Genomic DNA, 12,675 nt, shown 5'->3' with positions numbered 1-12,675 from the left:
GTTAGAGAAGGTTGAAACATCTAAGGAGTATCAGCATGTTGAAGGTTGTCAAGGACATTGTCCTGTTGCATTTTGCAATACAGACTGTAATTTTCAGCTGCAAAATGTGTGAAAATGAATGCCCCAAGGGAAGGGGTGGTTTCTTTCATGCCCTTTATTACATGCCCTGCAGCCTTTTCATGTCAATTCTAAGCAGCAATGTGTCCAAAATGTTCCTCTCATCTGTCCATAAGAAAGCTGCACAATTTCAATGCTGAGCATCACTATTCTGACCTCCATCCTGGAGGCTTCAACAGATGGGGTCAGATGTGGGTAGGGGGACTGGTGACAATGTATGAGTGCTGGCCTCTTTTTTTTTAAAAAAAGAAAAAAAGAAAAAACCACATGCCACTGTGCTGTTTGAAGGATTGCCAAGTCCAAGGGTGATTTCGCAGGGTGCCACACTTTTGCACTATTACAGAGGAAGCTTGTAAACACCTTCGAGCCAAACCTCAAACTTCTGTATTGAAACTGGAGAGGAGGATGGGGTTTCAAAAAACTGGCCCTTTAATTTTTTTGCACACTGTAGAAGAGACATGGAGTAGACTGGGGGAGGTATAGAAGGGCAGGAGATGATGCTGTAGTGCTGCCTTTGGGAGTGTGCAGACATGTGCCAGGGAGAAGTTGGTGGCCTCCTAGGTGCAGCATTTGGAGAAGCTGAGGAAGGGAAATGACTATGCAGTCAAGCATGTGGGACAGAAAGCATGTGTGAGGCTGGAATGGCGTCAGGGATCAGAATAGAGGCATGTGAGAGACACGGAGTAGCAAAGGTTGAGACCAGTGCAGTTATAGGAACAAAAAGTATGCTGCAGGTGAGTTCCCACTTGCACAGTTCAAAAAAGCGGGTTTTGGTTGAAAGAATCCAGGTGGTATGGATTTTGCATTGATCTTCATTCATTAATCCCTGCTCCCTACCTGCCCCTTCCATACTTCCATTGCAGCCTAACAAACGCCTCCTGTCCCCCAGCTCATCTATAAAGTCCTTCACTTTCTCTGCTTGTCTTCTCTCCTTTCCTTCCCCCCCCCCAGTGCCCCTCTCTAGCAAATATGCTGCTCCTAGGAATGTATCATTCTGTCTCTGTACATTCCCAAAGGCAACACTACAGTATCTTCCCCTACCCTTCCATTTCTCTCCCTGTCCACCTAATATTTCAATATTTCTTCTGCATGGCAACTACCCACTCCAGTGGAGATCACTGCTAACCACAATGGGGCCACAGTGCTCATTTATATGTGCATGAGTTGTGCTAGTCAGCAAGCACTCTACCAACTGAGCTACCTAAGCACGACTCACAACCTGTCTTCACAGCTTTACTTCCACCAGGGTTCCATTTCAGCACACACTTTGCTGCAGAGTGAGTATCTCATTCTGGAAAGATCCCCAGGCTGTGGCTAAGCCATGTCTCCACAATCCTTCTGTGAAGTTTGGAAGGTAGAAGATGAGGTACAGGTGGAAACAAAGTTATAAGGATGGGTCGTGATTCATATTTGGGTAGCTCACTTGGTAGAGCACTTGCCATGAATGGCAAAGGTCCTGAGTTTGAGTCTCAGTCTGGCACACAGTTTTGATCTGCCAGGTAGTTACATTCACAATGTGCTGCAATACCTGAAAGTTTCTGTTAGCTGAATAACATAGCAACTTACATCCAGATTCAAACAATTCCATGTAAATATCTACAAAATTATGCTACAGTTTTATGAGTCTGAAGGACTTAATACAGCATAATGTTTTGTGTGAAGAGTACTGGTCATGCTGCTTTGTCCCAGAGATCAAGCAAAGACATAATGACAGGTGACATTCAAGAAAATCCATACAGCTCTTTTGCTCTAGAAAAGTAATACTTGTGCTTCTTTGAGAGCAGCAAGCTGTTAAACAGCAAATCATATTTTTATCAAAATAACAAGATTAAAATGTATGATTCCATGAATGTGGATGCACTGTTGCAGAAAACTAATAGAAGGCAACACATTAACCAATTAATAATAAAAAATATTTTGCTCTGAATGTCTACTACATCTGGCATTTTTACTCAATGGAGCACCAACTGATTATCATAGACTTGGATTCTTGGTGGAGGAATCAGGTGGCAGGAAGTTACAGAAGGATGTTAAAGCAAAAGAGGTGGTTTACACATGGTAACTCAGTCTGAATTCTTTTTTTCTGTCAGTGGAATCAAAACATTAATAAAATGTTGACAAACTTGCATTGATCTCAATAAAGTCTGTGTTGAAAAGTGATAACATGTTTTCTTCTGTAATAAAAAGTTGTTAAGGTTATTTAATGACTTTGTATATAGACATCGTTTTCTTGTAAAATTACTTTGTTTTGTTTCAAAATTATATTATTTAATGAAAATTTGTTTCTACAGGGTCCTGATGAGCTGACCAGAGACTTAGTCGCACAGCTTACAGCACGAAGGAACATTTACTTGATTGCAGCAACTGTCAATGAACAGATTGCAGCACGATTTGTTGTATGTAGTATTGTGACAGAAGAGAAGGACATTGTAAAATCATGGCAGGAAATTTTGTATGTTGCAAATAAGATACTGGACTCCAATGCTGATGATATGAGTGTTAAAATTGTAGAAAAGGTTTAAAATATATTTGAAACATATGTGGGTCATGTATTTTACAACAGACTGTATACTATGAAACATGTATAACATTTTTAGCTTTAATGCAACTGTGTGTTTCATATACTGCACCATCACAAAAAATAAAATAAAATAAAATAAAATAAAAAATAACAAATGCATAAAAGGCCTCATACAGAAAGTATTGTAAGATGTCACATACTGTTAATATATAAATCATTGATGAGAAGAATTTTTTACACAAAATATTTTCTTGATTAAACACTGCTACAATCTGTTTCTCTCTCTCTCTCTCTCTCTCTCTCTCTCTCGGAATGGGCTATGCTGATTTGTTATGACCCTATCAAGCATCTTCAACAAACTCCCATTACACATACTATATGACTGATGACCTTGCTGTTTGGTCCCTTTAACCTCAAACAAATCACATACTATAAGAAACTGAGGGCCACTATAAATTCAAACAAAAATTAACTTACCTGCTTTTAACTTAATAGCATATACAGTCCAGAAGCACTCAATGAATAAAGGGATGCTGATCACTGGCAAGACAATGGCAGATTTTAGGGAATGCTAAGAAAAGGATTACTGTGGTGAAGTTTTCAGTGAGTGCAATACTACCTCTAAATTTTAAAACATTTGTTTAATTAATTATTTTTACTATTTCTCCAAAAAATTAACTTAATGCAGCACTAGGTAACCATTATGGAAACACTGGATCACCACAGGTAATCACAAAAAGCTCATTCATGAAATAGCCAGAATGAGTAATGACCCACAAATACTTTCATATCATAAATATTGCTGAAACATATGAATATAAGTTGTGTAAATTCCAAGAACATGCTCATAGCTGTCCATTTGAAAACTGACAGCTAAGACAATAAAATGAAATCAGCACTGAATATTTTAGAAAAGACAAGAAAGAGGCCATGAAAGATGACACTGTTGCTGTTAAATGGAATTAGAGTCTTATACCGGACAGTTCATGTGGAGCAAGTATTACAAATAACTTAAAAATTAGCAAGAAAAATTGTGTAAGCAGTTGCAAGGTGACAGGAAATGTGAATATCAAAAATGCAATACAGATGTGATACAATGAAATTAAAATTTCTCTCATCCTCATGTAAAACGAAGAAAATCACAAGATGCTCAGAGACAAGAGTTTATATGAGGCTGCTGATACTGCTAAGCTATTAAAATGTTCTGGTCTTATAATGTGTAATGTTCTTAGTTACATGAATAATACATAATTAATTCAGGATATTTTTCCAAATATATGTTATTGTATGCTTCTATAAAATAAAGGGGGAGAGGTACAAATAAGTATCAGACAGTCTATTTTCTGACATCACTTTCCAAAATCTTTGAGAGAATAGTGTACCAGAGAATTGACCCCCAGTTGCACCAATATGACAAGCTTACCCTGTCACACTTTGAGTTCCAAAAGAAACACTTTTGTGGAACAGATGTTTGTACATTCACTGAGATTATAGAAAAATATTAAATGATGAAAAATATTACTAATTGTGTTCTTCTAGAATTTGCAGAAGGTATTTAATTGTGTAATACATCAAACTTTATTTTACATTTTATGGAATAAACAGTTCAGAACACAAACATTTTACTCATATTCAAGTGTATTGTATCACCCCAATCAAAAGACATACTTTGTTATTGTTCCACAATTTTTGCCACTTTGACTGCAATAAACTGATTTCACTGATGTTCATCCTTGGCATGCCGTTGTAGAAGGTGTCACAAATTCAGTTTAGTAATAAAATCCATGCAGCTTGTATGTTTATATTTATATATACCAGCATACAAGGTGACTTCAAGGTTTTCCTTTGTCTGAGACTCCATGTGCCAGATAAATCTGATTCAAAATTCTAGATTATAATATTTTATTGCTTATGTAATTTTTGCTTAATCTTTCATCATTTTTGTGTGTGTGTGTGTGTGTGTGTGTGTGTGTGTGTGTGTGTGTGTGTGTGTGTGTGTGTAAAAAAACAGAGGAACACATGGACAGAAAGTGAACAAGGAGAACGGCTAAAAGACACAGACTCGACGCAGTTCCAAATCCTCACATACAGAGGCAAAACAAGAGGAGAAGAAACACACTAAAAAAGGAAGGGAAACACAAGGAGGACAGAAACCGAAGGGAAACAAGGAGGTATTCGTGACTGGTGAACCTCTTACCTAAAACCTGGGTGAGCCAGTCACCCAGCAGCACATTAAAACCCTCTCCCTAAAATCCGAGGCAACAAACTGGACAGGACACAATACCGTAAGACCTTAACCACAGTTGTTGCATCGTCTTGCAAAATAGAAGGCAAATCTGGTGGCAAAGAAACCACTGCCCTCTGGTCAGAGAATAAAAGACAGTCAAGTAAAATGTGGCGGACAGTAATCTGGACGCCACAAGCACTGCAGATTGGGGGGTCCTCCCGCCGGAGTAAAAAACCATGTGTTAAGGGACTGTGCCCGGTGCGGAGGTGGGTGAGGAGAACCTCATCCCGCCTGCATGACTGGTAGGATGTACACCATGGCCGTGTGGTGGCCTTGACCAGACGCAGCTTATTGTCACCGATTGCCAGCCACTCCTCTTCCCATTGACGCATAACACGAAAACGCAGGAGGGAGGTAACAGCATGGAGGAGGACGGCACATTCAACAACGTGAGGGAGGGAACATGCATCTTTGGCAGCCACATCCGCCAGTTCGTTTCCCCTAATACCCACATGCCCCAGCACCCAGCAGAAACAAACCTCCTTCCCCTGCCGTTGCAGGTGGAGTAGGGCATCATGGATGTTCTGGACAACCGTATCCGCTGGGTACAAGTGTTGCATGGTCTGAAGGGCACTCAGGGAGTCACAACAGATGAGGAACTTAAGACTGGAAACACATCTCATCTGCTCCAATGCCCGCAAGATCGCAAACAATTCGACATAAAAGATGGTAAACATCGCAGGAAGCCGTAACTTGACGACTCGATCAGGGAAAACAACAGCACAACCAACAGAGTCCCCCTGTTTAGAGCCATCCATAAATACTGGTACATGGTCGGGATGCTGGTGTAAAATATCGGAAAATAAGGAGGTAAAAACAAATGCAGGAGTGCAGCTCCTCCAGTACTCCGACAAGTCTAAAAGGACGCTGGGCCTCTGGAGCAACCAGGAAGGCAGGCGGGTAAAACCTTGTCATTGGGGGGCCACATGCTCCACACCAAGGGACTCAAGCAAATGCTTGGCACGAATCCCAAATGGTCTCGTTGCCCTGGAACGACTGAAAAAGAGACGTTCCATAGGCGGTCGGGCAACAGTAGGATACGCAGGGGAGGTAGGACAGGCAAGGAATTGACACACCCATCGCACCATGAGGAGTTTCCGCCAGATGGCGAGGGGCGGTTCTCCTGCCTCAGCACACAGGCTGGGTATGGGACTGGTACAGAAGGCACCAGTGGCCAGCCTGATATCCTCATGGTGTACTGCATCAAGAATCTTCAGATACGAAGGCCTTGCTGACCCATACTCAGTGCAACCATAGTCAAGACACGATCGGACGAAAGCCCTATAAAACTGCAGCAGACGCGCCTGATCTGCTCCCCAGGACCGATGTCTCAGACACTTCAAAATATTCAGTGCCTTCAGGGCTCGCACCTTTAGGTCTTTAAGGTGAGGCAACCACGACAACTTGGAATCAAAAGTGAGGCCCAGGAACCTCACAGTGTCTCTAAAAGGAAGAACGGTGTCCCTCAGACGCAATTCAGGGGAGGTAAAAAGACGTCGAGAACGATTAAAATGAACACACACACATTTGTCTGCAGAAAAGGTAAAACCCGTCTTTGCAGTCCATGCCTCTAAGCACTTTATCGTAAGCTGTAACTGCCGACTAGCAGTGACAAGACTAGAGGAAGAACAGAAAACAGCAAAATCGTCCACAAACAAGGAGCACTGGGCAGGATTCCAGATAGCGGACGTGATACTGTTAATGGCAATGGCAAAGAGGGTGACACGTAAAACGCTTCCCTGAGGAACACCATTCTCCTGCACATACAAATCAGATAGCACATTACCAATCCAATATCAGAAGAGGCGGTGGGAAAGAAAGGACCAAATGAAGATGGGGAGACAGCCACAAAAGCCCCACTCATGGAGTTGATTGAGGATAAGGCTGCGCCAAGTAGTGTCATACGCCTTATTAATGTCAAAGAATACACCTAGACAATGCTGGTTACGTAGGAAGGCCTGCTGGATGGCCGCCTCAAGCAGGGTCAAGTTGTCTATAGTGGAACGACATCTCCGAAAGCCACACTGAGAGGGCTAAGGACCTGCCTGGTCTCGAGCAGCCAAACCAGGCGACGGTTGACCATGCGTTCCAACGTCTTCCCGACACAGCTCGTCAAAGCAATACTTTGATAACTACTGGCATGCGATCGGTCCTTCCCCGGTTTGAGGAGGGGAATCAAAATCACCGGATAACCATATCATATTAAAACAATTCAGGAGAACTTTCTTGGATGGCAGCAACAAGTGGTGCAGCATGCTGTACCGGATTTGATCATGACCAGGCGCAGTATCATGAGCCACAGTCAGCGCCGAATCCAGTTCCCACATTGTGAAGGGGCAGTTGTAGGGTTCAGAATTTGGAGTCTGGAAGTCCAAGTGACCCCTCTAGATGGCAGTGCGGTAGCGGCAGAAATCTAGATCACAGTTAATTGTGGCGATATATTCCGCAAAATGCATGGCCAGTGTCTGGGCAATGTCTCTCAGCGCCGTGAGGAGACATCCTTGATGCAGCAATGCCATGACAGGTAGTTGGCTGAGTTTCCCAGAAATCCTCCTGATGGCTTCCCATACTTTCGTGGAACTAGTGGAATGGGAGATGGAGTTCAAGAACGATTGCCATGACCATTGTTTGCTCTCTTTAATCACTCGCCGTGCTTTGGTCCTTGCCACCCGAAAGGCCGCTAGAGTGTCAGCTGTGGGACGGCACTTGAAGCGGCGCAGAGCTGCACAGCGGGCTCGGATGGCTGAGCAGCACTAAGTGGTCCACCAAGGGACAGGATGCCTCTTGGGATGACCGGATGACGGTGGGATTGACAATTCAGCAGCATGGGAGATCACGGCTGTAACATGGTCTACCCATTCGTGAATGCTGGCACCGTGTTCCAAAACAGCCAGTTGGCTGAAAAGTGTCCAATCAGCTCTGCAGAGGTGCCACCGGGGCGGTACTGGTAATGCCACAGCCTCATCCAGGAGGCGATTCCAAAGGGGTAAGTGGTCACTAGAATGGAGGTCAGCAGCAACCTCCCACAGAGCAGAATCCGCGAGTGCTGGAGATCAAAAGGAAAGGTCAATAGCCGATGACGACCCGGAACCAGTACAGAAATGAGTGGGAGCACAAGAGCTGAGGATGCACAGTTCTTCAGACGTCATGAGGCTTTCCAGAATGCGACCCCTGGGGCAAGTAGTCGGAGAGCCCCATAGGACATTATGAGCATTGAAGTCCCCCAAAAAGAAGAAATGGGCGGGGGAGTTGGCTAATAAGATCTGTGAGAGCCTCTGAGTCTATCGCATCCTGAGCTGGTAAGTAAACTGAACAGACTGTGAGCCTCTGACCCACAAGAAGGTCAACTCCAACTGCTTGCAAGTCTGTAACGATGTAACAAGAGGGAGCTCAGATGAGGGGTGCATGTCACGGACAAAAACCGCGCCACCACCCTTTGCCCTTTCCCCCGTCAGATCATCTTTTCGATATACAGTATAGCCCCATAAAGAAGGAGCATCAATGGCCCGAAAATGTGTCTCTTGGAGACGTAAGCACAAAGGGCACTCTCGTACAAGGAGTTGTAATTCGGCCACTTGCGTCCTGAACCCATTCAGGTTCCACTGTAATATGGGAGCCAGTGATCAGGGTGGCTGAACTTTCACCCTGCCTCTGTGCTTTGGAGGAGAGCCTGAACTGGCCAGAAATTTATTCCTGGGGCGAGAAGATCGCCCCTGGTCGACATCAATGTCCATCAGCTCCGATGACGACCCACGGGAGATGTCAGACAGTACGATGGCCTCGTCATCGGACCGACCCTGACTAGTCTCCTGAGGTGGCAAAACCTTCACCTTCAGCGTCTTTGTCTTGGGGGGCTTTAAATGCAGAGCCTTGTCAACAGCTGGAGCTGTACTCGCCTGGGCAGAAGGCGCCATATGGGGAGAGGCAGGAAGTACCCCAATGTCAGCAACCACGGCCTTGTCTGATGTTGCAGGGAGAGCTGCAGGTTGCAAAACAACCACAGCAGCACAAGTGCACTGTCAAACGCAGGTATTAGTGCTAACACTAGCAACCTCTGTTCGCGTAGCAACAGTGGCCATTTGTACCGTTTTTTTCAGAGCGCAAGCGAAAGACGTTGTAAACACAGGAGGTTGCATGGCCTTAAAGAGCTTCTTGGCCTCACCATAGGGGATACGCTTAGATGTTTTAATCTCCTGTATCTTCTGTTCTTCAAGATAGATGGGGCAGACCCAGCTCCAGACAGGGTGACTCCCAGAGCAATTCATGCACTTCACAGGTGATGAACAAACGGCTCCTTCATGGGCAGGCTGACCACATTTACCACAAGTGGCTATCCCATTGCACCCCAACGTAGTATGCCCAAAGTGCTGATATTTAAAACATGCATTGGGTTAGGGAAATATGGCCGTACTGGCAAACGTAAGAACCCCACTTTAACATGCTCTGGGAGTCTCGGGCAACTGAACGTGAGAATAAACGAGTCGGATTTGACGAGGTCCCCATCAACTCGTTTCATAATATGCTGCACGTCAACAATACCTTCGTCAGTCCACTCAGATTTTAACTCATCTGTGGGTATATCCACCAAGTCCCTACACGTCACAACACCCTTACTATAATTCAAAGTGGAGTGGAGCTCGGTCTTGATAGCGTACTCACCAAGACAGGTTGCATTATGAAGAGAAGTGACTTGACGGGAACCAGAAGTCTCAATTAATAGAGTCCCATTGCGCAGTCACTTCACAGATTTCAGTGTTCCTGCAATTCCCTCAAGATCCTTGTGGATGTAAAAGGGAGAAACCCTCTCCAAGCTACCCTCCTTCCGTTTAATAATCAAAAACACATTCTGATTATCAGCATGTGTTCTGTTACGACAGTCTGATAAATCTCTAGCAACACTAGGTGCTGGAGGACTCGTAGCACGAAGTCGCTTTTTCGATGGGGTGTGTTTTCCTACCAGTGGCCCACCCAATCCACTGGTAGGGGGAAATGTAGAGGTCAAAGGCCCATTGCGGTCCCACGAGCAGCTAGGGAACTAAAGGTCCGCTCAGACAGAGCCCCGCGTGCCTGAGTAAGCCTTATACAACTGGGGTGCGGCAGGTGCCCCAGAGGTTGCCCGCTTGCAACTGTTCCACCCCAACAGCCATGCATCTTATAGGCATGGAGCACACCGTAAGATTGAGGGGTTTTTATAGAGGTTGACCTGCCTCGCAATCCAGGCAATCAAGCCAAGATTACCATTCCCCGCAGCACACAACATTCCACTGCCGTGCCATACGGTGGTCGCTGAAGCATGTCCGGGGGTTACGGTGACAGGAGACTGGCGGCGCTGACCAGTCCCCAGCTCAGGACCCCGGGGTCGCCAAGCCTGTACTCAGCAAATGAATGCTGAGCCCCTGGGGGCAAGCAATGGAAAGTCCAGTTTGGAATGTCAACAATATTCTGAAAAGAATAGACTGCTACTCACTGTAAAAGATGACACATTGAAAAGCACGATGAAAAGACTGTTATGCACTGAGTTTTTGGCAAAGGCCTTCGTCAGAAAACAAGAAGAAAAAAAAAAAAAAAAAAATGCGCGCGCGCGCGCACACACACACACACACACACACACACACACACACACACATATATTCACACTAGAAAGCATACGACATGCATGCATGACTGCTATCTCCAGCTGCTGTGGCCAGAATGCAACTGTCATGTAGAACGAAATCAGTAGCCCAGAATGGAGTGGGAAAGGAGAAGAACAGCAGGCTGGGAGTGGGCAGAGGTGGGGAAGTAGAGAGTGCTGTCTCACGGCACTTGCAGGAACTAGATGACAGTAGGACATGGCTGTGAGGCACAGTGTTTGGAGGCTGTGTGGGAGGGTGGAATGGCAATGGTAACGTGAGCAGAAAAAGAGAGGAGCAGAAGAGGGGAAGAGATCGGTGGGTATGTCGGCAGACAGCAAAGCACAATGAGGGTGAGTGGACATGAATTAGGAGGAGGTAATAGAACAGATGGAATGGAAACTGTTGGGTGGAGGATGTGGGGACAGTAGGTTACCATAGGTTGTGGCTGGAATAATTTTGGAAGTGGAAAATGTGTTGCAAGGATAACTCCAATCCGCTGAAATGTGGCCAAGGGCAAAGTGGACCACACTGTGGCATCTTCAATCAGCTTTTATGAACTGTGGACATGGTAATTCTCTGTACACCACCTTCTCTGGTCCTGAAATAATCCCAGCCTCAACATATAGTAACCTACTGTGACCACATGCTTCACCTAACAGTTTTCTCCCCATCTGTGCAACACTTCATCCTAATCCATGTTCCCCTCACCCTCATTGGGTGCTGCTCTCTGCTATGCACCCATTGATTTTTTTTCTCTTCGCTGCTCCTCTCCTTTTCAGCTCCCTGTTACCCACTCACAGTCTCACAACGATGCATCTGGCAGCCATGTCGGGCTTCCATCTGGCCCCTGCATGCTCTGCCAGACAGCACTCTTCTTTCTGCCTCACCTGTATGTTGCCATCACCCCCCTACCTGCCTGCTTTGCCCCACTCTGGATTGCTGCTTTCATTGTCACACATGCACGAGGCATGCCTACTTGTGTGAATGTGTGTGTGTTTTGCTTTCTAAAGAAGGCCTTGGCCACAAGCTCAGTGTGTAACAGTCTTTTCAATGTGCCTGACAATCCGTCATCTTTGCAGTCTGTACTTTTAAGGAACTCATGGCAACTGTATCCTCAAAAACAACTGTTCCTTAATTACACCGTGTACTTGCATGATAAGAGGCATATTTTTGAGAATTTTTGTGCAGTTATGAGTATTGTGAAAACTGTATTCCATAGAAAACTGTGAGCTACAGTTATGTATTCTGTAAATTTTGGGAGTAACATCTTGTCAGCAAATCTCTTTCCCACTGCCAGTACTGTTCTTAGCTACAGGATGTGTTAGTTACTGTTCATTAGCACTGATGGCTGCCAAGTGACTGGAAGGTGTGTTGAGAATGGGTGTAGTGAGCAAAATGTCTAGAGTCATGTACCAGGGTTACCAAAAGCATCGTCTCCAGTGGATTCTGACACTTCTACAGAAAATACAAGTTCCATCACTGATAATGCAGTTGTCTGTGAGTGTCCTGTCAGTGGTAGGTCCACAGGTCCTGTCCAGAGGAGGCTGGGACCAAGATAAACTAAGTGTATAACACCCATCCCCATAACCACAAGTCTGAGGTGCTGTTTTCCACTAGAACTGAAAATGAGTAAGTAAGACTTGCTTAACTTGTTGAGAAGCCTACTGTGACCTGGGTCAAGGGACAAGCAAGCACAAAATGGTAGGGGGTCTGTTAAATCAGCATTTCAGAGTTACAGTAAATAATGGTACCCCTTAGGGAAACAGCTTTAAAGGATGGGGAGAATGACCTTTGCACTCTTCATGTATGCTTGGAGGTCTCATTCAACCTGTTGTTCAGTCTGTTCAGGTAGCCACTGAGAGAGCAAGATGCAATGAAATATAGACTGTGCTCCACATTTTGAACAAGTGATGCCTCTTGTCAGGGATCAAAGTCATACTTCAACCTTCCAGTGACTGGCAGATAGGGTTGAGATGACCAGCCTTGTTCATAATATCAATGGACCTCAGAACAGTAGCATCGACCCCAGAACCTATCAGGGCCCATTGGCTCTGAATCCTGTAGATGTCTTGCACATCATGACTTAAGTTTCTGTGGGAAGTTAAATTATGACTCCCTGTAATTATACTATAAGG

At 44.9% G+C, this 12,675-nt stretch overlaps 1 protein-coding gene across 1 annotated transcript in view; it reads left to right on the top strand.

Annotated features, from left to right (window-relative positions):
- The window catches only part of LOC124798438 (aromatic-L-amino-acid decarboxylase-like), a 178,251-nt gene extending 174,055 nt beyond the window's left edge, over positions 1 to 4,196 (top strand). Inside the window, exon 12 of the mRNA XM_047261855.1 lies at positions 2,409 to 4,196. Coding sequence (XP_047117811.1) covers positions 2,409 to 2,639 — 231 coding nt within the window. The 3' untranslated portion in view covers positions 2,640 to 4,196. The remainder of the gene's footprint in view (positions 1 to 2,408) is intronic.
- The last annotated feature ends 8,479 nt before the right edge of the window (positions 4,197 to 12,675 follow it).

This window comes from Schistocerca piceifrons, chromosome 5, assembly GCF_021461385.2.
Source record: "Schistocerca piceifrons isolate TAMUIC-IGC-003096 chromosome 5, iqSchPice1.1, whole genome shotgun sequence".
Classification (NCBI taxonomy): Eukaryota; Metazoa; Arthropoda; class Insecta; order Orthoptera; family Acrididae; genus Schistocerca; species Schistocerca piceifrons.
This window is presented reverse-complemented; position numbering and strand designations above follow the sequence as displayed.